This window comes from Thamnophis sirtalis, unplaced genomic scaffold (genome assembly GCF_051295495.1).
Source record: "Thamnophis sirtalis isolate CommonGarterSnake01/CBP01778 unplaced genomic scaffold, rThaSir2_p1.2 scaffold_2, whole genome shotgun sequence".
Taxonomy (NCBI): domain Eukaryota; kingdom Metazoa; phylum Chordata; class Lepidosauria; order Squamata; family Natricidae; genus Thamnophis; species Thamnophis sirtalis.
In genome coordinates, this window is record NW_028261382.1 from 104,753,771 (window position 1) to 104,781,115 (window position 27,345).

General features: G+C 43.5%; 1 protein-coding gene across 2 annotated transcripts in view; it reads right to left on the reverse strand.

Annotated features, from left to right (window-relative positions):
- DENND3 (DENN domain containing 3) overlaps positions 1–27,345 on the reverse strand; it is a 51,266-nt gene that overhangs the window by 15,906 nt on the left and 8,015 nt on the right. The window contains exons 2-17 of one of the 2 annotated variants that reach the window (XM_087706640.1): positions 22,694–22,970; positions 20,762–20,877; positions 19,593–19,690; positions 18,362–18,473; positions 17,352–17,471; positions 16,126–16,344; positions 12,744–12,865; positions 10,494–10,649; positions 10,038–10,134; positions 9,672–9,775; positions 8,209–8,390; positions 6,213–6,734; positions 4,646–4,908; positions 3,719–3,889; positions 1,357–1,486; positions 342–449 (exon numbers count right to left, since the gene is read on the reverse strand). In XM_087706640.1, coding sequence (XP_087562766.1) covers positions 342–449; positions 1,357–1,486; positions 3,719–3,889; positions 4,646–4,908; positions 6,213–6,734; positions 8,209–8,390; positions 9,672–9,775; positions 10,038–10,134; positions 10,494–10,649; positions 12,744–12,865; positions 16,126–16,344; positions 17,352–17,471; positions 18,362–18,473; positions 19,593–19,690; positions 20,762–20,877; positions 22,694–22,970 — 2,797 coding nt within the window. Of the gene's footprint in view, positions 1–341; positions 450–1,356; positions 1,487–3,718; positions 3,890–4,645; positions 4,909–6,212; positions 6,735–8,208; positions 8,391–9,671; positions 9,776–10,037; positions 10,135–10,493; positions 10,650–12,743; positions 12,866–16,125; positions 16,345–17,351; positions 17,472–18,361; positions 18,474–19,553; positions 19,691–20,761; positions 20,878–22,693; positions 22,971–27,345 lie in introns of both variants that reach the window. The other variant, XM_087706639.1, reaches the window with a different exon arrangement.

The window sequence follows — 27,345 nt, forward strand, 5'->3', positions numbered from 1 at the left end:
TCTTTTCTTCTGGCAGCTCTGCGCATGGGCACACTGGGAACAGGCTCCAGCTGTTCCTCTCCCTCACTGATGTCTGACTCTGAAGGCAGCTGATAACTGTCAGAGGGCCCTGGCCCCCTCTCTGCCTCCAACACAGAGCTCTCATCCGAGCCTTCCCCAGCCTCCAGGACTGGCCCAGGTTCCTCCCCAACCTCTCCTCACTGTCCGACTCAACTGCCAGCTCTGCTGGCAGGCCACAACAACCTGGGACCATTGTTGGGATACCACTGTACCCCCCATTTTAATGAACGTAGGGAATGGACAGGTTACATCATGAGTTAAGGCCACCTTCAATTCCATACCTGGTGTGTACAGCAAGACTTCCACTGCTTGTGGGAAGGTTTCATCAGCTGATGGGTTGATCTTATGCTTTAGTGTTTCAGAAGTTGTTTTGGGGACCATCATGGGCCCTGGACAAGCAGGAGACAGGCATGTTTAAAGATGGTTATAGGCAGTGGTGAGATTCCATTTTTCCCCCCAACAGGTTCTGTGGGCGTGGCTTGGTGGGCGTGGCTTGGTGGGCGTGGCATGGCTTAGTGGGCGTGGCAGGAGGTTACTGCAAAATCCCCATTCCTTCCCGGTCAGATGGGACTCGGGAGGCAGAGAATAGATGAGGGCGGGGCCAGCCAGGGACGATTTTTACCGGTTCTCCGAACTACTTAAAATTTCCGCTACTGGTTCTCCAGAAGTGGTCAGAACCTTCTGAATACCACCTCTGATTATAGGGCCAAAAGGAAACCAGTTCTGAAGAACCAGTAGCGGAAATTTTAAGTAGTTCGGAGAACCGGTAAAAACAGCCTCTGGCTGGCCCCGCCCCCATCTATTCTCTGCCTCCCGAGTCCCAGCTGATCGGGAAGGAACTGAGAGAAGACTGATCAGGAAGAAAAGGCAAGCTCTCCCCAGAGAAAGCCATGTAAGTGATATATAGCAATTCTTGGCATCCTTCATAACTAGGAGGTCATTATGGTCACTTGCAACTCTGCACTTGGACTACTAACTTAACACAAGAACGTAAAGAAGGTCACACAATTCACACCACCAAAAGAGTGGTGCAGTATGGCCTGCAGGTGGAGCTCTCACCTCACAATCAGGAGGCTGTGATTTCGATCCTAGGTAGAGACTGATATTTCTCTCTCTGGGCACGTTAAGATTATATCTGCTGAATATAACTCCGCAATGGCAACAGGAAAAGCATCTGGCCAGTAAACACTCAGCTCCATTCAGTTGCCCAGACTCCACCCCACAAGGGATTATGGGGGTCGTTAAAAGACGATGATGAGAAGAATGTTATCTACTGTAAACGACCCACCAGCTCACCTTCGTTCTTCATCCTGTCAAAGTAAGATAGCTTCGAAGCAGCATAGATTATTTTGGAGGACTGCAGAGAACCCACTACGGCGTCCATCAGAAGGACGTTGGTGAGGGCTTGTTGAAGGTACTGTGGATCCTGAAACGGAAGAGATAGGATGTTGAGATGAACCACCAGGTGTCACAAACCCGATTGCAACTTGCACGTGTTTTACACATGAGATTCCATGTGAATTTTCCCCAGCGTACATTGGAGGATCATGTATAGAGTTCTGGGCCTCTTAACATACAATATTCTGTATATAAGAAACCGAAATATGAATGTGGAATTGCAGATTTTACTCCTTAAAGTACAACTTTGCCTTTTTTGGGGAGAAGCAGCTCGTGTGTGAACTCTGAAGTTGACCTGTCCGAAGCCATTTTGAGGCTTCAGTGTTGCCACACTGGAGCCGAGGGCTAGGGTGGGGAGAATGGAGAATGGAGATAGCTGGGGTTTTTTAGCCAAAACAAAATACTTTCTCTTGAGAACCAAGGACATTCCCACAGGTGGCCAGAGAGAGGAGGAGTGAAGTCACCAGGCAACTTGACGGCAGCTTGATTGGACCATGTGACTGATTGTTTGGGAAAGGGGATAAACTTTTATTTTTAATTAGGTGAAAACCGCTGGAACCTTCAGAGACGGTTTTCACCAATTCTGTGTCAATATGATATATCCAATAAAGCTGTTCTTTGAGGAATCTACCTGCCTCGGAGTCCTGTTTGTTGATGGTGTATTACTTGACACTATGTTTGAGGTCCTTGGAGAGACAAATTCAATTAAAATCCAGGGGGATGGACTGCAAGACCTCCCTCCCAACTCTTTCATTCTGAAATTCTTTGGATCCTTAAAGACTAATCAATATAATTGGTTAATAAAGCAGGAGATGTTTGAAATAAATCCAGGGTGATGTAATGCTTGGCATCTTTAAATAACGTTCTTTGGAAATAGTTTGGAAATTTGAACAGGTAGAAACTGTCTACTCTACGCTTGATGTCTATTTTCGCTACATCGCTGCAGCATTATTCATCCACAAAGCGATTTTTGTAAGGTTGTGGTTCTGATGTTACTTGTGGTGGGTCACAATAAAATCAGACCAAGACACAAGTAAGAAAAATTCAGAAGCGTTGAAGAGAGGCAGCTTCCAACAAATTGTTTGAACCACAGCAGGGAAGGTGTTAAGCTTCATTAATATGGAAGCTTGGACGACAGTTGTCTTGCTCACTCAATTATTAATCTTGCCATCTGGAAAAGTCACATGAAAATATGAATCTAAGCATCAGGCCTGCAACCATCTTTTCTTTTGGGTTTTTGGCCTGCCATACTTTCTATTATGCTGCTGTGCATTTTTGTGTGGAAAAATGGGAGTGGGGATTGTATGGAGTTAGATGATATGTCGCCATAACAAAATTCTTTCTAGAAAGCCAAAGTCATCCTTTGTCTTTGCACCTCTGCACCTGAAGGGAAATGGATAGATGGAACTACCAGCATGATATTGGAAGATTGGACTATGTGATGGACTTGTAGGTGTGGGGGCAAGATCTTGAACTTTCAACTAGGGGGGGTGGGAATTGGGAAGCTTTCAGATTTGGGTTTTCCCAGATGTCCCAACATGGCTCTCTTAATAAATTGAAACGTTGAGCAATACTTTGCCTTGGACTCTGATTTACTTTTGGATGCTATTTGGAACTGTGTTGTGGCCCAGCAGGAGCCGTTGGAGCTGCCACCAGACTCCGACAGCGAGGGGCCCTATGAGTCAGCCCTGGAGGATGTGGAGGACCCTGGACAGGGTTCCAACTCCAAGCAGGGCGCAGAGAGACTGGTTAGCCACCAGGTGGAGCCTGAGCCTTGGATCAGTGGGGAGGAGACAAGGGAGTGTGATCCAGAAACCAACAGTGAGTTGTTCCTGGATGCACGCCATCGAAGAACTACTCGGCGTCAGGAGCAATTATGTAATTACAGGAGGTAATTACGCTCAGCTGATGGTCATTAGGCTCCTCTCCAGACTATAAAAAAGACTGCTTGTGCAACGCCCTTCTTGCAGAAGTCAACACTTTGATTAAAGAGAAACTAACTTGGAAGGCTGAATTGCTGCCAAGGTTTGTCCGAATTGCTGCCAAGGTTTGTCGGACTTGCTGCCAAGGTCCTTATCTGTTTGTTTACTTGGCTTTCAGCCACCGAAATTCTGGTCTTGTTATTAAAGAACATTCCATTTAAGCTTGTCTCGGCTTTCGTTACTGGACGGAGGAGGGGGTCAGAACAGAACCCTAACACTGAGAAAGTGAAAGATTGTAAGACATCCGGCCATGTTATTAAATCATGCAACATCCGAACCTTGTGATCATCTGCCATTTTCTTCCCAGCCCACATCTCTTTCACCATCAAGTGCCAAAGATCACACTCGGACTTCAGATTTGCTTCAAAAACATCCTTTTTGTACTTGACTTTTATCTTCAGTGTGGGAATCTTGAGGAGAAGAAAAGTGACAGTGCTATTCCTCACTTCCTGCAAGGGGAACGTAGAAAAGGAAGAGCTGAGAACCACAATAAGGCCACACACACACACACATTTCTGTTTTCATCTTTTCTCATGGCCGCCTTCCTCCCCCAAACTCTCATGGGGTGAAGGTAATTGGGGGCTCTCCAGTTGTTTTGCTACCAATGTCAGGAGCCCCAGCCCGCTGAGGACTTAGGTCTAATACATCTGGGAGGCCCACAGTGTCCTGTTGTGTATTTTTCAGTGTTGAAAATCTATTCCCCCTCCAGATTGGGAAAATCTATTTTTTCTCTGGATCTTCTGTTCTGGCCACTTTTTACAGGAGGCACAATTGAGAGCGTTTTAACAAACTGCATCCCCGTTTGGTTTGATGGCAGCAGTGCCTCACATAGAAAGCCCATACAGAGAGTGGTGAGGACAGCGGAGAAGCTTATAGGAAGCTTGCTTCCTGTTATTCAGGATTCTGCTTACAAACTCGAATATGCTTAGAGCTCAAAGCATTGTTACAGACCCCACGCACCGACTTTACGGTCTGTTTCTCTTGCTTATCTCTGGGAGGAGGTTTCAAAATATCTATAGCAGGACTAACAGATTCTGTAACAGCTTTGTTTTGATCACGTGACCACAGGGATGACCACGGGGATCACGTGACCAAGGGTCGTGAGTGTGAAAAATGGTCATAAATCCCTTTTTTTGGGTCGTTAGAACTCCGAACAGTTGCAAAACGAACAGTCGTAAGTTGAACGCAACTTTTGTTGAGCTCACCTCTATATCCCTGAATGTTGCGATCTCTTGATAGCCGGGACAAGCGCCTTCCCTCAAGAGAAACAGGCGTTTCGGGGTCAGTGCGATTTTGCCAACTCCTTTGTTCGTTTTCACCGAGTTGGATAACTTGTAAACACATTCGTTTTTGTCCAGGTGTTCCATGACTCTGGGCGGCAAGGCAACATCCTGGGCTTCTGCTTCTGTTTCCTTCCAGTAGGTATAAAAATCTTTAAATGTTTCCGGGTCAATTTGTTTTTGCTGCCCTTAAAAATGAAGAAAATGTTTACCGTAATGAACGTTTGTAGATCTCCTGTACATCAAATGTTACATAAAGAGAGGGAAAGTGTCGGCTGCCCATTTTAAGTAAAATTTTAAGTAAAATTTTAAGTAAAATTTTAAGTAAAATTTTAAGTAAAATTTTAAGTAAAATTTTAAGTAAAATTTTAAGTAAAATTTTAAGTAAAATTTTAAGTAAAATTTTAAGTAAAATTTTAAGTAAAATTTTAAGTAAAATTTTAAGTAAAATATTAAGTATAATTCATGTATAATTTTAAGTGTAATAAGTGTAATTTTAAGTATAATTTTAAGTATAATTTTAAGTATAATTCATGTATAATTTTAAGTAAGTATAATTTTAAGTATAATTCATGTATAACTTCAAGTATAATTTTAAGTGTAATTTTAACTATAATTTTAACTATAATTTTAACTATAATTTTAACTATAATTTTAACTATAATTTTAACTATAATTTTAACTATAATTTTAACTATAATTTTAACTATAATTTTAACTATAATTTTAACTATAATTCATGCATAATTTTATGTTTATGTGGCTTGCAGCCAATGAGAGTCTTGACTGATTAAAATAAACCTTTTTAGTTACGTGGGTTTGGGCTTTCGTTCCTGGATGGAGGAGAGGAGTCAGAACAGGTGGCTATAGAAATTGAATGAATGAATGAATTAATTAATTAATTAATTAATATTCCAGTATACTGGAGGCTGCCACAAAGAAAAAGGGCTCAACTTATTTTCCAAAGCACCAGAGGGCAAGAGATGCAAATGACCAGCTGTCTGCAAGGAGCATCAATCCTTCCGTCCCCCACCATCCAGTCAGAACTGAAGAAGCTTCTGGGATGAGAAAGCAAAACGTCTTCAAAAGGAAAAACCAGAAAGTCCAGTTGCCTCCTGAAAAAAACACCTTTGGGACAACCATGACCTGGATGATGGAGAACCTCTATAGATCTTTAGCTATGCAATTTGGGATGAAAACCCTCTGAATTGGTGTGGGAGTAGGGATTGATTTCCATAGGGGAAAAAAATGCAGATTACAGGAACCACTTGCACCCTGAGGACACAGATAAACCTCCAAGTGGCCTCAATGACCCTCTCAAAGGATGCAAATGCCCAGCTTTGTCTGCAAGGAGTATCAATCCTTCCATTCCCCACCATCCAGTCAGAGCTGAAGAAGCTTCTTGGGTGAGAAGTGAAACGTTGCCTCTTTGGGAATTCTCACCAATGTTTCTAAGAAGGGAGTAAGTTTCTCTTTTGTTTTTGCCCCTTACCTACGGTTAACGCGTCAAACAACCGGTGGATCGTGTCAGTATCTTTGACAATCCCAGATTCCTGGATGCGCTTCACGAAGTCGTTCACCTGCATGTGAGTTCTTGGCAGCTCAAACTTCTTCACGTGGTCGTCGGTTTTGGTGACCTCCCTCTGTTTGTCCAGCAGATGACTGATCAACCTCTTCAGTTCGGGTTTCTGATCTGCCTGGGAGCGATCCTGGGGTGGGAGACTCTCGATCATTTTTCTCACGAGGTCCGTGGGGAATATCCCGATGTCCGTCTTGTACAGGTTTTGGAAGTCCGAAAGGGCATTTAGGAATTTTCTTTGCATCAGACTTATAAGTCCCCGAAGGTAGAAATACCTGGCCAGAAGTGCAGAGTTCTCTGGAGATAAAATGGTGATGGCTCTGTTGAGATGATTACTAAAATCGACATAATAGGACTGGACGCACTGACCCAGCAGTGGCAAATGGATCTCTGGAATCTTGAAAGTGCTGATGGGTTTCGAAATCGATCTTTTCGCTAGAAAAAAAGGAATTATTCATGTGTTAACAGCAGCTAGAATTGTATTTGCACAATGTTGGAAAAGTGAAGAGATTCCTACTGAAGCGGTGGTGATTAGGAAAATATTAGAATGCGCAGAAATGAATAGACTAACACTAGCAATTAAGGAGAAGGAAGAAACTGATTATTATATGATATGGGAAGCATTAATGGTTGGAGAATAAAAAAGGAAATTGGAAATAAAGGAAGAAGACAAGAAGAATAGAAAATACATTAAGATAGAGCTTAAGAATAAAATGGCAACTGATAACATGAGTAGGATGAGAATAATCATGTTTAATGTTATTATTGCATTTTTATTAGAAGATACGTTATGAAGGAAATGAAGAGTTACACATGGTATAATTGTTCAATTTATATAATTTGTGGAAGGATATTGAACCGAAATATTTGTACCTAGACAATACACTGCTTAAGGAGAGATGAAATGTTTATAAAATGGAAAATAAATTTAAAAAACTATATTAACAGAGCTAGAAAAAGGAGAAGAAGGAGAGAGACATTTACAAAAAAAAGGTACCGAGGTTTTCCGTTAATGTTCTGGTTTCATTTTGAACTTCTATATATTTCTTCTCCGCCAAGAGATCGAAGACTGACGGGTAGCAATAGCACTTAGACTTATATATCGCTTTCCAGTGCTTTCCAGCCCTCTCTAAGCGGTTTACAGAGTCAGCCTCTTGCCCCACAACAATCTGGGTCCTCATTTGACCCACCTCAGAAGGACAGAAGGCTGAGCCAACCATGAGACAATGATATTTGAACTACTGCAGCTAGTGGTCAGCTGAAGTTGTTGTGGTCCTCCAGCGGTCAGCAGAGCTGGCAGCTGATTCGGACAGTGAGGAGGTTGGGGAGGAACATGGGCCAGTCCTGGAGTCTGGGGAAGGCTCTGATGAGGGTTCTGTGTCGGAGGCAGAGAGGGGGCCAGAGCCGTCCGACAGCTATCAGCTGACTTCAGAGTCAGACATCAGTGAGGCAGAAGAACAGCTGGAGCCTGTTCCCAGTGTGCGCATGCACAGAGTTGCCAGACAAAGGGAACAGCTATAGAACAGAGGTCGACTTGGGAGTAAGGCCACAAGTGAATGGCCCCTCCCAGAGGAAATAAAAGAGGAGCGACAGGGGAGTGGAGTTTGCAGGAGACCATTAGTCCATTCCGTCATTCTTGCCAAGCATTGCGGCGTCCGAAAGATATCGGCCTGGCGGCTCTCCAAGCCTGATAAAGGTCAGAAATTGTGAACTATCTGGAAAGGCTGTGGGAGAGGAAAGACTTTGCTGGAGAAGAATTCACTGTCAATTAAATAAAAGGAGTTTATCGGGACGAGGACTCGGCTTCGTGCTGCTGGGAAGCCTCGGCCAGAACACTAATCCACAACATGGATTAAATAAGTCACTCAAATAAGTCAAGCAACAATGGCAGCTGGGCTGCATTTCCTACCTTGTGTAGTGTTTACGCTCCGAAGGGATAAATTCCTCGTTGGGCCGTCGCTCTGCTTAATGTCGTGCAGATCAGGCAGACTCACCCCCATCCGCCTGCTGAGCATGAACTGAGGATTAAATCTTTTAGAAATCATTTTCTCCATCGTTAGCCTTCTCGGATTCCCAACCAGGAAGTTGAATCTACGGGAAGAAACATACAGTTGGTCCTCGACTTACAACGGTTCGTTTAGTGCCTGTATGAAGTTACAGCAGCACTGGAAAAAAAGGGACGCAGGGACGTTTTTCACACTTATGATCGTTGGCGCATCTGCAGGGTCAGGCGATCAAAATTCACTCATATTTATGACGGTTGCAGTGTCCTGTGATCCGCTTTTGCGTCCTTCTGACAAGCAAAGTCAATGAGGGAGCCGGATTCACTTAATGGCCATGTTACTAACTGTGGTGATTCACTTAACAGCTGTGGCAAAAAAGCTCGTAAAATTGGGCAACTTCACTTAGCAAATGTTTCACTTAGCAACATAAATTCTGGGATCAATTGGAGTCGTAAGTCAAGGACTACCTGTATACACACATACACATAAAACACAAAATACATCCCCATAGATACATAATCATAGCAGCACAAGGACAGGCACTAAGCATCGAATTCACAATGGGGGCCAAACCTCCTGTTGTGAAGTGAGACAGTTCATTAAGTGAATTTTGTCCCACTTAACGACCTTTCTTGCCACAGTTGTGAAGTCAATCACCGCAGTTGATAAGTTAACAAACCAGGTTGTTAAGTGGATCTAGTTTCTCCCTTGACTTTGCTCGTCAGAAGGTCACAAAAGGGGTTCGTGTGATCTGGGGACACGGCAACGGTCATAAATATGAACCAGTGGCCAAGCACCTGAGTTTTGATCACATGATGACCACATGGGGATGCGGCAAAGTTCGAAGTGTGAACAACAGTCATCAGTCCTTATTTTCAGTGCCGATATCTGTGTTGGTGCTCACACAGGTGGGGCAGCGAATACCCACGAGGCTCTCCCGAGTGGGATCACGAGAGACCGCGATGAGGCTCACCTCATGCGAGTGGGACCACGGGTGCCCGCAATGAGGCTCATGCGAGCGGGGCCGTGACCACCCCGACAATGCTCCAAAATGAGAAGAGCAAGCATCTTAAGTGTCTGTTTTACAATATATCATATTTTTCAGAGTATAAGACGCACCTTTTTCCCCCAAAAAAGAGGGTGAAAGAGGGCCTCCAGGGAGCCGGGGGATGCCGTTTTCGCCCTCCCTTCAGGAAAGCTTCCGGACCCTGGGAAGGGGTTGTGCGTGCATGCGTGAGGGCGGGGTCACGCGTGCATGCGCAGGTGGGTGGAAAGGATTGAATTGGTGTGCATGCGCACATACAATTTTGGCACGCCATAAGAAAACGGTTCGCCATCGCTGACCTACATCATACAAAAATAGGTTTACCTGTCTTCTTCATTTTGGGTGCTCTGCTCTAGGTAAGCGAAGGCATCCATCCTTCGGTTAAGGCGAGCTTTGAGAAAAGCGTGGAACATGTACGTTTCCAGTACCTGTAAAAGCACGAGAGAAGGCATTACCCACAGTACAGGTAGTCCTCGACTTACGGCCATTCACTTAGTGACTGTTTTGAAGTTACAGAGGCATTGAAAAAAGTGACTTTTGGCTATTTTTGACACTTACGACCGTTCCAGCATCCCCGTGGTCAATTGATCAAAATTGGCCCACTGGGAAACTGGTTCATATTCATGACAGCTGTCGTTTTTTTTTAATTACATGAACTAATAGAACAATTTGTGTTAAGCTTTGTCTTACCTTTCTGTAAAAAGGCTGATCATTTATTGCTCTTGTCTTTAAGAATTCTTCACTGTTAAATACTCTGTGTTCATAGTTCAAGTGATCTTTCACCTCCCTGTTGATAAAAATGGGATTACCCCAAGAATTAATGAATGGTGTAAACCCACAGACCATCCATTGAATCCACCCAGAATTCTCTCTCGAGGCGCCAAAAAGAAGGCTCGTTTATCCCTTCCTTTGAAGAAGGGTTTCGGTTTTTGAACAGGTGATGGTACGAAGGTGGAGGAGAGAACTAAAGGCAGGGGTGGGATTCAAATAATTTAACAACCGGTTCTCTGCCCTAATGATTTCTTCCAACAACCAGTTCACCCAACCGCTCAGAAAGTGAACAAACCGGTTCTTCCGAAGTGGTGCGAACCGGCTGAATCCCACCACTGGCTAAAGGCCTCTGAAAGGAAATCTTTGGGCACCCACTTAAAGATATTGACGATTAGCTGCAGAGCAATCTGTTGAATTTCAGAGTTCAGCTTGCGCTGCCAGCTTCTCCGTCGCCCTTGGATGTCGATGAAGTCCGTGGAGGTGCCCAGATGGCAGAGCTCAAGGTCGTAGTGCAACTGAAGGTTTTCAGATCTGCGGGAAGAAGAGCATGACTCGTTACAAGGGGCCGATCAATCAGGACAGAGCCTGGAAGGGACCTTGGAGGTCTTCTAGTCCAACCCCGTTCAAGTAGGTAATCCTATTATCAAGAGCCGAGGTGGCGCAGTGGTTAAATGCAGCACTGCAGGCTACTTCAGCTGACTGCAGTTCTGCAGTTCGGCTGTTCAAATCTCACCGGCTCAAGGTTGACTCAGCCTTCCATCCTTCTGAGGTGGGTAAAATGAGGGCCCAGACTGTGGGGGCAATATGCTGACTCTGTAAACCGCTTAGAGGGGGCTGAAAGCCCTATGAAGCGGTATACAAGTCTAACTGCTATTGCTATTGCTATTTCAGACAAATGGTGGTCCAATCTCTTCTTGAAAAACCTCCAGTGATGGGAGCACCCACAACTTCTGGTGTCAAGCTGTTCCACTGATTAATTGTCCTCACTGTTAGGAAGTTTCTCCTTAATTCCAAGTTGTTTCTCTCCTTATTTAGTTTCTTGTCCTACCTTTTGAAAATAGGTTGACACCCCCCCACTCTTCTTTGTGGCAGCCCCTCAAATACTAGAATACTGCTATCATGTCACCCCCTAGCCCTGCTTTTCTTTTGTCGCTATAAGTCCTTGACTTACGACCATAATGGAGCCCGACATTTTTGTGCCTGAGCGAGACACTGGCTAAGCGAGCTTTGCCTCATTTTACGACCTTCCTTGCCACTGTTGTTAAGTGAATTGCCACAGTTGTTAATGTAAGCAACGCGGTTGTTAAGTGGGTCTGGCTTCCCCGTTGACTTTGCTTGTCAGAAGGTCACAAAAGGGGATCATACGATCCCGGGGCACTACAACCGTCGTAAGTACATGCCAGTTGCCAAGCATCTGAATTTTGGTCATGTGATTGCAGGGATGCTCCAACGGTGGTAAGGGGGAAAACACTGCCATACATTAGTTTTTGGAATAATTATTCATCCAAATTTAGAAGAGAAGAGGTTGAAAGGGACTTTGGAGGTCTTCTAGTCCAACCCCCTGCTTAGGCAGAAAACCCTACACCACTTCAGACAAATCGTTATCCAATCTCTTCTTAAAGACTTCCAGTGTTGGGGCATTCACAACTTCTGAAGGCAATTTCTGTTCCACTGATTAATTGTTCTGTCAGGAAATTTCTCCTCAGTTCTAAGTTGCTTCTCTCCTTGATTAGTTTCCACTCATTGCTTCTTGCTCTGCCCTCAGGTGCCTTGGAGAATAGTTTGACTCCCTCTTCTTTGTGGCAACCCCTGAGATATTGGAAGACTGCTATCATGTCTCCCCTGGTCCTTCTTTTTATTAAACGAGACATACCCAGTTCCTGCAACCGTTCTTCCTATGTTTTAGTCTCCAGTCCCCTAATCCTCTTTGTTGCTCTTCTCTGCACTCTTTCCAGAGTCTCCACATCTTTTCTACATCATGGCGACCAAAACTGGATGCCATATTCCAAGCGTGGCCTTAGCAAGGCATTATAAAGTGGTATTAAGACTTCACATGATCTTGATTCCATCCCTCTGTTGATGCAGCCTAGAACTGTGTTGGCTTTTTTGGCAGCTGCTGCACACGCCTGGCTCCTATTTAAATGGTTGTCCACTAGGACTCCAAGATCCGAGGTGGCGCAGTGGTTAGGGTGCAGTACTGCCGGCCACTTCAGCTGACTGTTATCTGCAGTTCAGCGGTTCTAATCTCACCGGCTCAAGGTTGACTTAGCCTTCCATCCTTCCGAGGTGGGTAAAATGAGGACCCGGATTGTTGTTGGGGGCAATATGCTGACTCTGTAACTTCTTAGAGAGGGCTGAAAGCCCTATGAAGCAGTATATAAGTCTAACTGCTATTGCTATTGCTATCCCTCTCACAATTACTACTATTGAGCAAGGTACCACCTATACTGTACCTGTGCATTTCATTTAATCAGGGTAAATAGCTGGATACACAGACACCTTGAATGATCTTTAAGTTTCAGCCATTAACCCTGATGCTGTAAACCAAGGTTTGTGAATCCAGCCACGTCTTTTGTTCTGACTTATTAATGGAAGCAAGGAAAACAATCTTGATTTTTTTTTTACCTTGCTATAAAAACTCTGGCTGCTTCTGCTGGAACATCTGGAATGTCAGTTTCCTCTTCAGAGGACATAGATTGAGCGATATCGCCAGTATCGATGTTGATTAGAATTAAGTCGTCGGCTTCCTGATTGTTACCAAAAAAAAAAAGGGGGGAAGATTGAGAGTTAAAAATAGAAGTCAACGATCCGCTAAACAGATGTCACCCGTGGCAGACTAAGAACACAAACAATTTTAATTTTAGCTTGTCTGTGGAGATTCTCAGTCATCCAGATCATGGTTGCTCCAAAGCAGGGATTCGCAGAGTCTGGGGAGAACTCTCTAGCTAAGATTCTGTGCAGTTCGGAGAACCTCCAAATCCCATTCCTGGCTGGCCCCGCCCACCCCTCTCCTCCCCAGAGTCCCCAGGTGGTCCGTTTTACATGGAGGCTCGGGGAGGGCGAAAAACGGGCCTACCGGAAGTTCGGGAGGGCAGGAAATGGGCCTCCGGTGCCTAGGGAGGCTCATTCCGCCCTCCCGGAGGCTCAAGAAAAGCCCGGGGAGGGCAAAGAGGCCCCCACACGGTGGTGCAGGAGGCAGACTAGGCCACACCCACCATGGCCACGCTCACCCAGCAACTGGGCAGAGAACGCCTTGCTAAAATTTTCGTGACCTGACAAATGCGCGCCCGACAACAGCACGCCGACAAAACCGCGGCGATAAAACTGCGACATCGACAGCACATCCACAAAGGCGCGCCCACAAAAGAGCGCCGACAGAAGCGCGATTAGGGTTAAGGTAATAGCAGCAATAGCAATAGCAGTAGACTTATATACCGCTTCATAGGCCTTTCAGGTCTCTCTAAGCGGTTTACAGAGAGTCAGCATATTGCCCCCAACAATCTGGGTCCTCATTTTACCTACCTCGGAAGGATGGAAGGCTGAGTCAACCCTGAGCTGGTGAGATTTGAACCGCTGACCTGCTGATCTAGCAGTAGCCTGCAGTGCTGCATTTAACCACTGCGCCACCTTGGCTCTAAGGGTTAGGGTAAGGGTTAGGATTAGGGTTAGGGTCAGGGTTCAGGTTCAGGGTTAGGTTCAGGGTTAGGTTCAGGGTTAGGATTAGGTTTAGGGTTAGGTTCAGGGTTAGGGTTAGGTTTAGGGTTAGGTTTAGGGTGTAGGTTTAGGGTTAGGTTTAGGGTTAGGTTTAGGGTTAGGGTTAGGGTTAGGGTTAGGTTTAGGGTTAGGTTTAGGGTTAGGTTTAGGATTAGGTTTAGGTTTAGGAGTAGGTTTAGGGTTAGGTTTAGGGTTAGGGTTAGGATTAGGTTTAGGAGTAGGTTTAGGGTTAGGTTTAGGGTTAGGGTTAGGTTTAGGATTAGGTTTAGGGTTAGGTTTAGGATTAGGTTTAGGGTTAGGTTTAGGATTAGGTTTAGGATTAGGGTTAGGTTTAGGATTAGGGTTAGGGTTAGGGTTAGGGTTAGGTTAAGAGCGCGCTTTTGTTGGCGCGCTTTTGTTGGCGCGCTTCTGCGCTCATTCGTCGGTGTGATTTTGAACTCGCGGTTTTCTCACCGCGGTTTCGTCAGCGCGCTTTTGTCGAGCGCGCATTTGTCAGTGAACCAAAATTTTTGAAGCCCACTCCTGCCCCAAAGGCGCTTTTCCAAAAAGCAACTGGACTTCCTTGATTTTTTTTTCTTTGCAAATGTTTCACTTCTTATCCAAGAACGGAAGAACAGAAGTCAGAATGGAAGAAGCTTTTTGAGCGAGAAGCAAAACATTTTCAAAGGAAAAAAAAAAAACAAGAACGCCCAGTTGCTTTTTGGTAAATTTTAGCTTCCCCTCCCCCTTTCCCCCACTCCATTCAGTTGTGTCCTATTCTCAGAAACTGCCTGCAAGGTTTTTCAGAAATGGTTTGCCATTGTCTCCTTCCTGGGGCTGAGAGAAAGTGGTGGGCCGGAGGTCACTCGGCTGGCTTTCTCCATACGGCCAGACCAGATCTCCTAATTTCTAGCCTGATGCATTCACCAATCTTGTAACCTACATTCTACCAGCCATTGAAGTTTCCGAACAGTCTTCAAGGGCAGCCCATGCAGAGCATATGTTTGTAGTAGTCTAAGCTGGAGGTTATAAGGGCATTAGCACAAAGTTGCATTGGCCCAAAGTGGTGCAGAGGAAGGGTGGGGGGGGGACTGTCTTTTTGGGAGCCAAGGAGCAGCAGATCGGGTCTGATAGTGAGATGGACAGCATGTAAATTTAATAACTAATTAAATACTAAATCTTCAGTGGGGTAGCTTATTCCCACTTCTGGGTTTCTTGTAGACTTAAAAATAATCGGCTGTTTTAACAGGCAACAAGTCTTTGATACGTTAATGTAGAAATCTCATTAGGTGCCTGCTGAGCTATTGACCTAATCTATGGATATTGAATCACTAACGTCTTTGTGTTTTTAGTAAAATAAAATAAAAATCAAAAACCGGATGCCATTTTTTTCCCTAAGACATTCATTTTTTTAAAAAAAGTCTTCTGTCAAGATCCTGTAACACGTATGCCACAAGGGATTGGATAGCGCAATTTAAAAATCTAAATGCATCCCGTAATTGACAAGCTGATAAAATGTGGTTAAGAGATTTCCTGAATACAGAGCAATAGCAAATAATATTTTTATCAACCGGATAAACAAATGCAATTTGGTTACAGCTTTCTCTGAAGCTTGTGTAAAGATAAAAGTGAAGTTTGAGAACCATTTCCGTGTTGTGGTGAAAGAGCTAACCTAGATTGGGAGTTCTAGTTCCTCCGTAGACATGAAAGCTGGCTGGGTGACTTTGAGCCAATCACCGGGTGATGGTGAGTTCTAGTCCTGACGTAGACATGTAAACCGAGTGGGTAGCCTTGAGCTAAACACTAGATGATGGTGAGTTCTAGTCCTGACTTAGACATGAAAGCTGGCTAGGTGACTTTGAGCCAATCACCAGGTGATGGTGAGTTCTAGTCCTGACTTTGATATGAAAACCAAGTGGGTGCCCTTGAGCTAAACACCAGATGATGATGATGAGTTCTAGTACCACCTTAGGCATGAAAACTGGCTGGGTGACTTTGAGCCAATCACCGGGTGATGGTGAGTTCTAGTCCTGACGTAGACATGTAAACCGAGTGGGTAGCCTTGAGCTAAACACTAGATGATGGTGAGTTCTAGTCCCACCTTAGACATGAAAGCCGGCTGGGCAATACTGGAACAAATCGCCTCTCTCAGCTCAACCCAACAAGCATAAAATTGTTGTTGTGGGGAGAAGAGAGGAAAGAAGGATATTAGGTATGTTGACTGCCTTGACTTGTATATAAATTAATAAAGATGAGATTAAAAAAACACAAATAAATAAATAAATTGTAGATCTAGAAATAATTCCCAACCAACCTTGCAAACCTCCTCAAAGTGGTCGATATGACAGCCCATCAGGAAGGAGGTGGGGGCCATGACAAAATCCAGCATCTGACGGGATAGGATGGGTACGAACGTGTGTTGCCACTGAATGGGATGGATGTACAGCATGAAGCACTCAGCTACGAGGGTCAGCAGGGCCCAGTCGGAGCAGAAGAAGACAATTTTCCGTTCAGTTAAAATGCAGGTAAGTATCTGGAAAGAAAGGAAAACCAACAGATCACCATCCCTTTTATACATATACTAACTGGCAACCCGGCGTTGCCAGAGGATTTATTTATCCCAACCCTCCTTCCATGAACGTCGCTGCAATTTCTAATGTTGGATTTTTCCTCTTACCAGAGGGAGCTCCCTTGTGGAGTACGGTGAAGCTGTTACCATGGCAACTCCCACAGCACTGTAGAGTAGAAGCCATTTTAAGGCAGGACGGTAGAAGCCATTTTAAGGCACAACAGGCTGTATCTTAACAGAACACATACCCAGAGAGGTGTTACGGGTGTCTTACCCCCACAGTATTTGTTTCCAGAGGGTAAATAATCTGTGTACCAAGTTTGGTTGAAATTGCTCGAGGCGTTTCAGAGTTATGCTGGAACATACACACACACAGCCGTGTATGTATGTATGTATGTATGTATGTATGTATGTATGTGTGTGTGTGTGTGTATTGCATTTGTGCTGATAAATAAATAAATGCAACACAAATGTAACAAAGGCAACAATAAAAATAATGGTTTTCTGTCTGTATGGTCCCTTGGGATGAGCCAATACAGAGAAAGAAAGGTTTTTTTTTTAATGGTTATGTGTCTTTTTCTCTCTCTCTCTCTTTTTTGTAAGCCGCCCGGAGTCCTTCGGGATTGGGCGGCATATAAATTTTATAAATAAATAAAAAAATAAAAATAAATATTCATTTTCAATGGTGGGAAAATGGGAGAGGGGATTATACGGAGTTGGGTGATATGTAGCCATAACAACATTCTTTCTAGAAAGTCAAGGTCATCCTTTGTCTCAGCACCTGGCCGAAACTGGATGGATGGAAGCTGCCAGCGTGGCAGTGGAAGATTGGACCACGTGATGGACTTTGGGGTGTGTGAGGGCACGATCTTGAACTTTCACCTGGGTGAGAAAACCTGGAAGCTTTCACATTTCGGGTTTTCCTAGATTGATGCAGAAAACGTCGATCAGTTTAAAAACGACCCTTTTACCTGTAAAATCTGTTCGGGCTTGAAGCAAAGGAAGGGAAGATGTAGATCCAGATCAACAAGCGGGCTGTCGGGGTCTTCGTGAGATGGAAAGACGACTTGGAGGGGCTTCGCATTAAATAGCTAGTAGAAGAGGAAAAAGATGGCGGGAGTTCAGTTATGGCGGGTTTCATCGCCGCAAACAGCAGAAGGAGATTACAACACGTTTTCTAAAGAGGATCGGAGTGGAATAGCAATAGCAGTTAGATTTATATACCGCTTCATAGGGCTTATATAAGTCTAACTGCTATTGCTATTGCTATTTCCAATAGTATATCTAAGAATCCTGGGTATACTTACATCGGATTCCGTTTTCTCTTTTGGTGTGAGCAACACTACGCAGAGTGCAGAAAAGGTGTAAGGGGGACTAGGTTAAAGAAAGCAGAAAGGTGAGATCCGGGAAAGGAAAGAAGAGCTCGAATCCCTCTTGCCAAAAGTGGCTTCAGACAAAAGAGGATCAACAAGGAAATCCTAGGAAGGCAGAAAGAGCAAAGGAGAAAGAGAAAGTTTAGCGACATGAGAAATCAAGGCCGTTCTCCATTTGGATGGTGAATGCCCCAACAGGCATCAAGAAAAGAATAAGACGGGCGTTTTGCAGTGGGAAAACGACTGAAAGGGTGTGTGAGAATGACTTTTGAGGGACGAGAGGAAGAGATGCTATCTAGGGAACGATCAGATAAAAGGATGGGTAGCCCTCAGCTGCTCAACAGCCAGAGATAGGAACTTTAAAAAAAGACCCACCCTAATAGATCAAGCAGATAAAATGCGTTAGTGGGAGATCTGTACTTTCAGATTTACGAGATTGTGTTAATGTGTACAATAAAGTAAATTTAGCTCATCTCATCCGTGTTTCCTGTTGGGCTTACAAAAGGTCGAGAAGGAAATCCTCACCGTTCTCTTCTCAAACACTACTCCTTGTTTGCACTAAAGCACAGGAAGTCATAGAAAGTATAATATATTTTAAGTATTTTTACCAGATGAAGTTGCCCAGGAGGAGGCCTGGGTATCAGAGATAACTTTGCGGCAAATTCTTTTATATGTTCCTCGACTTCTGACTCTTTGTAAGGCTTCAGCCGTAGCAACAAACTGCAATTTTTAAAAAAGTAAGGTGAGTAGAATTCCCATGCCTTTCAAACATTTGCTTCTTCTGCAAACAATGTACCATCCTATTGCTCTTTAATTTAATGCAATTCTGTTCTTTTCCTTTTTCGAGTACGGATCTTAAGATTCAAACCAACGAAGCTTGCAGAACAATTCGTGCAAATTTAATCTCGTTTTGCAGCTCCGCTCCTGCCAGCTTATTATTACTCTATGAAATTAAAGTCAAGTCAGTAGGACATAAAATTCAGCACCTCGCTTTAAAAATTTAGGAGCTGCAAAATTTGAAACAGGAGAGCTCGTTTGTTATCAAAATCTTTTAAGAAGCTACTGCAAAGTGGTGTCAGGATTCCAAGTAATATGCAAGCAGGACTCCGAGGCAAGCAGGTTCCTCAACAAACAGGTTTATTGGACATATCATATTGTCAACAGACTGGTGAAAACCGACTCTAAAGGTTCCCGCCGGTATCACCGAATTACAAGTAAAAGTTTACCCTCCTTTCCCAAACAATCAGTCACATGGTCCAATCAAGCTGCTTGTCAGGCCTGCAGCCATCTTTTCTTTTGGATCTTTGGCCTGCCATACTTTCTATGCATTTTCTATTGTAGGAAAATGGGAGTGGGGACTGTACGGAGTTAGATGCTGTGTAGCTATAACAACATTCTTTCTAGAAAGCCAAGATCATCCTTTGTATTCTCTGCATCTCTGCACCTGACCGGAATTGGATGGGTGGAAGCTGCCAGCATAGCTGTGGGAGATTGGATCGTGTGATGGACTTGTGGGTGTGGGGGCAAGATCTTGAACTTTCAACTGGGTGGGGAAAACCAGGAAGCTTTCAGATTCGGGTTTTCCCCAGATGTGCCAACATGGCTCTCTTCGTAAATTGGAACTTTGAGGAATACTTTGCCTTGGACTCTGATTTACTTTTGGATGCTATTTGGAAACCTGTCTGGTTGCTTGGTAAATGAACTGTTGTAAGTCGAGGACTACATGCAATTGCAAAGAAAATTGTGGCTCTATCCCAGCAGCTCACAAAGAAAAAAGCCACCCAAATTATTTATCCTTACCAAGACAAACAGTCCTTCAAGGCGTTGAAATATGGGTACCTGGATATGACACAAACAGCGAACGGTACGAAGTAGGCATCAGATCTAGAGCTCTGGAGCTTATCCCAATGTGCCTGCCCATTGTAAAGGCGTCCCTCCTAAAGAAAAAAAACAACACACACAACTGCTTGTGACTTAGTTGCCTTTCAAGGACGGGAAAGTCATTCACATACACACAAAGACCCAAAACTACACCACTCTATATTACAAAGTTAGCCAAATCAAGAGACAGAATTTTACGACTAGAAAATATGATCAAGGGTTATAGCCTCTCTTGGAAAACCAAGTTGCAAAAGTAAGAAAATCTCAAAGCAAGAGATGAAGACTCAAAATCAAGTTAGTTCTTGAGTTACGACTGTAAGGGAGACAGTTGGGATGGTTGTAAAGTGAGCCAACACGTGACGGGACTGCATTTTGCAACCTTTTTTTAATAGCAATCATTACGCTAAGCCCCCAGCAACCGCCATAGTCACCTATTGTTTGCTATGGAGCAGTTTTTGATTGAAACCAGCAGTAACTACCATATTTTTCAGGGTATATGATGAACCTTCCCCCCCTAAAAGAGCATGTAAAATGTTCATGTATCTTATTCGCCAAATATAGCCATTTTTGGCTTCCCGATGCTCCACCTCCGCATCCCATTTTGGCAAAAAATTGAGGCGTTTTTGCCTTCCCCCAGCCAACAGCACTCTGCAGGCTTCAGCAGGACTGGGGAAAGGCAAAAATGACTCAGTTTTTTGCGAAAAATGGCCTGTTTTCTGCCCGAGTGCTCCTGGGGGGCTGGGAAGGACAAAATCTTTTTTATCTTATTTGCCTCTTTAAAATCTTAGTGCGTCTTATACACCGGTGCATCTTATAGTCTGACAAATACGGTAATGGTTTCTACTAAAATATACTGTCAATTGGGGTTCACAGGACACGTGGCACTGTAAATGGTTGCAAACGTAATTGCTGGGCGCACAATACAGTGGTATGATTTTGGGAGCCAGGGGAAGATGTCGGAGCTTGGAATCTGGGTTCTAAGTCCCATTTTTGGGGTTTTCAAATGGTTGCTAAGGGGCTGGTCGTAAGTAGAGGACTATCTTTCATCAATACATTCTGAAATTAGTCAATGATCCAGCACTGGAATAGCTTGATTAAGGTCAAAATATTTTTTTTAAAAATCATACTTGCATAGGCTGATAATACTGGGCCACAACTCCGTAAGTTCGGTTTCCTAAAACATCTGTGAAAACGAGAAAATGAAATTGGTCCTCTCTGGATTCACAGGTGACATAAAATCCTCCTGTAAAAAAATATATGAAACAAAAAAATAAATAAAAGCATTGCAGAAAAAGAGCTCAGGGATCGCGGAATATCGCAGAATATCAGGAAAAGGACCATAATTCACATATTTACAATACAATAGCAGAGTTGGAAGGGACCTTGGAGGTCTTCTAGTCCAACCCCCTGCCTAGGCAGGAAACCCTATAACGTTTCAGACAAATGGCTATCCAGCATCTCCTTAAAGACTTCCAGTGTTGGGGCATTCATAATTATGAACCAGTCTGAATTTTGTTCACATGACCCTGGGGATGCTGCAAAGGTCGTAACTCTGAAAAACGGTCATAAGTCACAATTTTCAGTGCTGTTGCAACTTTCAACGTTCACTTTTAAACCTTTGGAATTTTCTTATTTATGACTATTCACATTTCTCCATACAGCAGTCAAGAAACTTTCAATGGCTTACACAGAATACAAAGCTGATACACTTCCATGGCATAGAATTCCACAGAAGCAATAAAAGCAAAAAGCTATCAAATATAAGCCTATAAACATTAACAATACAGATTAGTGATCGAATGATAAAATAGGGGGGAAAGCTCCCTAAAACGACGTCTTCAAAAGATTCCAACATACAGGTAGTCCTTAATACAATACAATATAATACAACACAACACAATACAATAGCAGAGTTGGAAGGGACCTTGGAGGTCTTCTAGTCCAACTCCCTGCTTAGGCAGGAAACCCTATACCACTTCAGACAAACGACTATCCAACATCTTCTTAAAAACTTCCAGTGTTGGAGCATTCACAACTTCTGGAGGCAACTTCTGTTCCACTGATTCTTTGTTCTCACTGTCAGGAAATTTCTCCTCAGTTCTAAGTTACTTCTCTCCTTGATTAGTTTCCACCCATTGCTTCTTGTTCTGCCCTCAGGTGCCTTGGAGAATGGTTTGACTCCCTCTTCTTTGTGGCAACCCTTGAGATATTGGAAGACTGCTATCATTTCTCCCCTAGTCCTTCTTTCTATTAAACTAGACATACCCAGTTCCTGCAGCCCTTCTTCATATGTTTTAGCCTCCAGTCCCCTAATCATCTTTGTTGCTCTTCTCTGCACTCTTTCTAGAATCTCCACATCTTTTCTACATTGTGGTGTAGGTAGGTAGGTAGGTAGGTAGGTAGGTAGGTAGGTAGATGATAGATAGACAGACAGACAGACAGATAGATAGATAGATAGATAGATAGATAGATAGATAGATGATTGATAGATAGATAGATAGATAGATAGATAGATAGATAGATAGATAGATAGATATAGATAGATAGATAGTAGATAGATGGTAGGTAGGTAGGTAGGTAGATGATAGATAGATAGATAGATAGATAGATAGATAGATAGATAGATAGATAGATAGATAGATAGATAGATAGATAGATATAGATAGATAGATAGTAGATAGATGGTAGGTAGGTAGGTAGGTAGATGATAGATAGATAGATAGATAGATAGATAGATAGATAGATAGATGATAGATAGATAGATAGATAGATAGATAGATAGATAGATAGATAGATAGATAGATAGATATAGATAGATAGTAGATAGATGGTAGGTAGGTAGGTAGGTAGGTAGGTAGGTAGGTAGGTAGGTAGGTAGATGATTGATAGATAGATAGATAGATAGATAGATAGATAGATAGATAGATAGATAGATAGATAGATAGACAGACAGACAGACAGACAGACAGACATAAAAACAGACAGATAGATGTAGGTAAGTGGTAGACAGACAGAGACAGACAGACAGACATAAATCTTAATAAATAAAGAGAAATAACCTGGAAAACAAAGCTGGGGCAGTCCATTCAGGTCAACATCTTTGGGGACAGCGACGTCTTCCTCCTCGGGTGTTTTGGGGGCTCCGTTCGCAGTCTTGGCCTCCTCCGTCTTAAATTTCTCCTTCCTTTTTCGGAACGAGCGGCGTTTGGTCTTATTGAGAGCGTTGCTATTTAGAGGAAGAGCTTGCAAATCTTCCTTGCTGATAAACGGAGGTACAAAAACGGAGAGAACTTCAGGTTCGAGTGGGAGGTTTCTCACGTCCTTTTGTTGTGCAAGCTAAATAAACATAAAACAAAAGTAAGAAAACTGGGATGGATTTTGTGACAGGCAATATGTGACGTCACCTTTTTTTAATATTAAGCTGCTCTCTTTTCCTTCCATGGGCTTATTTTTATATAGCTCTCCAAAACCTCCTTGAATATCATCTATGTACAACTAAAATTCTCACATATGATTGTTTGTTCGTGGCCTAGAAGTGAAGCTCTCGCCTCATTATCTAGAGAAACTTAACGGTGAGGACAATTAACAAGTAGAACGGCTTATTTTCAGATGTTGTGGGTGCTTCATCACTGGTAGGTGTCAGGCCTGCAGTTATATCCCTTTTAGGATCTTTGGCCTGCCACACTCTCTCTTATTTCATTATGCTGTTTCATTAGTGTAGTAGTTGGGAGGGGGGAATAGAAAGGAGTAGAATTGTGGAATGTGTTGTTGTCATTCTTTTTTAGAAGCCCAAGGTCATCTTTTGTCTCCGCACCTCTGCACCTGACCGGAACCAGCTGGGTGGAGATGCCAGCGTGGAAGAAGATTGGACCATGTGATGGATTTGTGGGTGTGGGGACAAGATCATGAATTGTCAACTGGGTGGGAATCCGATGTAATTTCCAGAATTGGGATTTCACAGATGTGCTAAGATGTCTGACTTATCAAATTGGAACTTTAAGGATCATTTTGCCTTGGACTCTGATTTAATTCTGCATGATACTTGGAACGCTGGCAGGTTTTTAAGAAGAAACTGGACAGCCACTTATCTGAAATGGTACACGGTCTCCTGCTAAAGCAGGGGGTTGGACTAGAAGACCTCCAAAGTCCCTTCCAGACCTATTCTATTCCATTCCATTCTATTCTATTTTATATTCTATTTTCTATTCTATCTCCCATTTTCCCCACCAGATACCCCCAGCTCTGTGAGGTGGTTGGGCTGAAAGCAAATGGCTGGCCCAGATTAGGTATTCATCCATAAGGGAGGACTAGAACTCGCAGCCTTCACCACTACACCAATCTACAGTTGCAAGAAAATGTATGTGAACCCCTTGGGATTATGTGGAGTTTTGCATGAATTGGTCATAAAATGTGCTCTGAACTTCATCTAAGTCACAACAATAGAAAAACACAGTCTGCTGAAAATAATACTACACAAACATTAGATGTTGCCATGGTTTAATGGAACATAACGTGGAAACATTCACAGTGCAGGGAGGAAAAAGTATGTGAACCCTTGGACTTAATAACTGGTTGACCCTCCTTTGGCAGCAATAACCTCAACCAAACGTTTCCTGTAGTTGCAGATCAGACCTGCACAACGATGTGGAGTAATTGTGAACCACTCCTCTTCACAAAACTCTTTCAGTGTAGCAATATTCTTGGGATGTCTGGTGTGAATCGTTCTCTTAAGGTCATGCCACAGCATTTCAATCGGGTTGAGGTCAGGACTCTGACTGGGCCACTCCAGAGGGCGTATCCTGTGCTGTTGAAGCCATTTTTGTGTTGACTTACTTGTGTGCTTTGGGTCATTGTCCTGTTGCGTCACCCATCCCCTGCGGAGCTTCAGTTGGCAGACAGATGGTCGTACGTTTTCCTGCAAAATGTCTTGATAAACCCTGGAATTCATTTTCCCATCAATGACAACAATCCGTCCAGGCCCTGAGGCAGCAAAGCAGCCCCAAACCACGATGCTCCCTCCGCCATGTTTTACAGTGGGGATGAGGTTTTGATGTTGGTGTGCTGTGCCTTTTTTTCTCCACACATAGTGTTGTGTGTTTTTCCCAAACAACTCAATTTTGGTTTCATCTGTCCGCAGTATATTTTGCCAGTAGTGATGTGGAACATCCAGGTGCTCTTTTGCAAACTTCAAACGTGCTGCAATATTTTTTTTTGGGACAGCAATGGCTTCCTGCGTGGTGTCCTCCCATGTACTCCATTCTTGTTTAATGTTTTCCTTATTGTAGATGTGTCAATAAAAATGTTAGCATGTGCCAGAGATTTCTATAGGTCTTTAGCTGACACTCTAGGATTCTTCTTTGGTTCCACCACAAAACCGCGTTCGACTAAAGCGCGCTCGACGAAACCGCGTAGCTGTCGTCATCACAGGGCGACAACAGCGCGGAGACAGAAGCACACTGTAAACGCTAAACCTAAAATTAACCCCTAAACCTAAACCTAACCCCCCTAAACCTAATCCTAACCCTAAACCTAACCCTAACCCTTAACCTAACCCTAAAGCTAACCCTAAACCTAACCCTTAACCTAACCCTAAACCTAATCCTAACCCTAAACCTAACCCTAACCCTTAACCTAACCCTAAAACTAACCCTAAACCTAACCCTTACCTTAAGTTGAATCGGCTTGCTTTCAAAGCGCTATTTAAAGCGCCCTTCTTTCTCCGCTCTCGCTGTTGTCGCCCTGTTGATGACGTCAGCGGCGCGGTTTAATCGGGACCGCTTTAGTCGAGCGCGGTTTTGTCGTGCCACGTTCTTCTTTACCTCATGAAGCATTCTGCACTGTGCTCTTGCAGTCATTTTTACAGGACGACCACATCTAGGGAGAGTAGCAAGAGTGCTAAACTTTCTCCATTTGTAGACAGTCTGTCTTACCATGGACACATGAACATCAAGGCTTTTGGAGATACTTTTGTAACCCTTTCCAGCTTCATGCAAGTCAACAATTCTTGATCGTAGGTCTTCTGAGAGCTCTTTTCTGCGAGGCATGGTTCACATCAGACCGTGCTTCTTGAAACCAGTAAACCCACAACAGGTCTGTGTTTTTAAAGGGCAGAACAGCTGTCAGCAACACATCCAATATCATCACACTGATTGGAGTCAAGGTTGGCTCACTCCTGGCTCCAATTAGCTCTTGGAGACGTCATTAGGCTAGGGGCTCACATACTTTTTCCTCCCTGCACTGTGAATGTTTACATGTTATGTGCAATTAAACCATGGCAACATCTAATGTTTGTGTAGAATTATTTTCAGCAGACTGTGTTTGTCTATTGTTGTGACTTAGATGAAGTTCAGAGCACATTTCATGACCAATTCATGCAAAACTCCATGTAATCCCAAGGGGTTCACATACTTTTTCTTGCAACTGTATGTAAAATGGTTGCAGGAACTGGGCTTTGTCTAGTTTAATGAAAAGAAGGACTAGAGGAGACGTGATAGCAGAGTTCCAATATCTCAGGGGTTGCCACAAAGAAGAGGGAGTCAAACTATTCTCCAAGGCACCTGAGGGCAGAACAAGAAGCAATGGGTGGAAACTAATCAAGAAGAGAAGCAACTTAGAACTGAGGAGAAATGTCCTGACAGTTAGTGTCAGCCTCTGCTTTGCTATCGCTTCGGCTGCCATGAAACGGGGAGGGAGGGCATGGTCTTTGGGAGGGGTTACTCATTGTGCTGGAGGAAGGTTCTGGAGTTCACCGGCTAATCGGACTACGCATGCATGGGTGTTTCCCGCCAGGACTAACGGCACCGACATTCCATCTTTGTGATGCCTTTTGAAGTTATCTCACACCTGACACTTGGAAGAATTATGATTGGACTGTTACTGTGATGCCAAGGGGTGGGGAATGGGCTGTTCTATATATCAATTGCTTTCGCGCCTAAATAATCAGACTTTGCTTCGCTATGCCTTTAATCATTCTTAATTAGTAAAAGTACACTTGATTTCCACACATGGAGTCTTGTGGTCTTTCTTTCCTAATTAATTAATGGAGAGGTGTTGACAGTTAGAACAATTAATCAGTAGAACAAATTGCCTCCAGAAGTTGTGAATGCCCCAACACTGCAAGTCTTTAAGAAGATGTTGGATAGCCATTTGTCTGAAACGGTATAGGGTTTCCTACCAAGGCAGGGGGTTGGACTAGAAGACCTCCAAGGTCCCTTCCAACTCTGCTATTGTATTGTATTGTATTGTATTGTATTGTATTGTATTGTATTGTATTGTATTGTATTGTATTGTATTGTATTGTGTAACTTACAAACTAGCTGGAAAAAAGTAACACGCTCGCAGACAAGAGAAAAATGAAGGATTTTTTTTTGCTTTTGTTTTTTTAAAGGCAGGGGGAACAATAAGTACCCTTGGAAATTTTCTCTGCTGTTTTTCCTCATTAGCTGATTGGAAATAGCCCTATGACTCAGCCTGGAGAGAGAGAGAGAGATTGTGCCATCGCATTACAACATATGTTGCAGTGTCCACAGAACCAGAAGGAAATAAATCATCTAATTCTGAGCAAAAAAAAGCAAACTTTATACCATGCTAGGCATGGCACTGTCTCAGCCTTGGTAGGTAGGGCCATTCTTGTCCTACCTCATATATTACAAAATTACAGTGGGTGTGAGAAACCTGGGCAGCTGTTTTCACTTTCTCGGAAGTCCTTAAC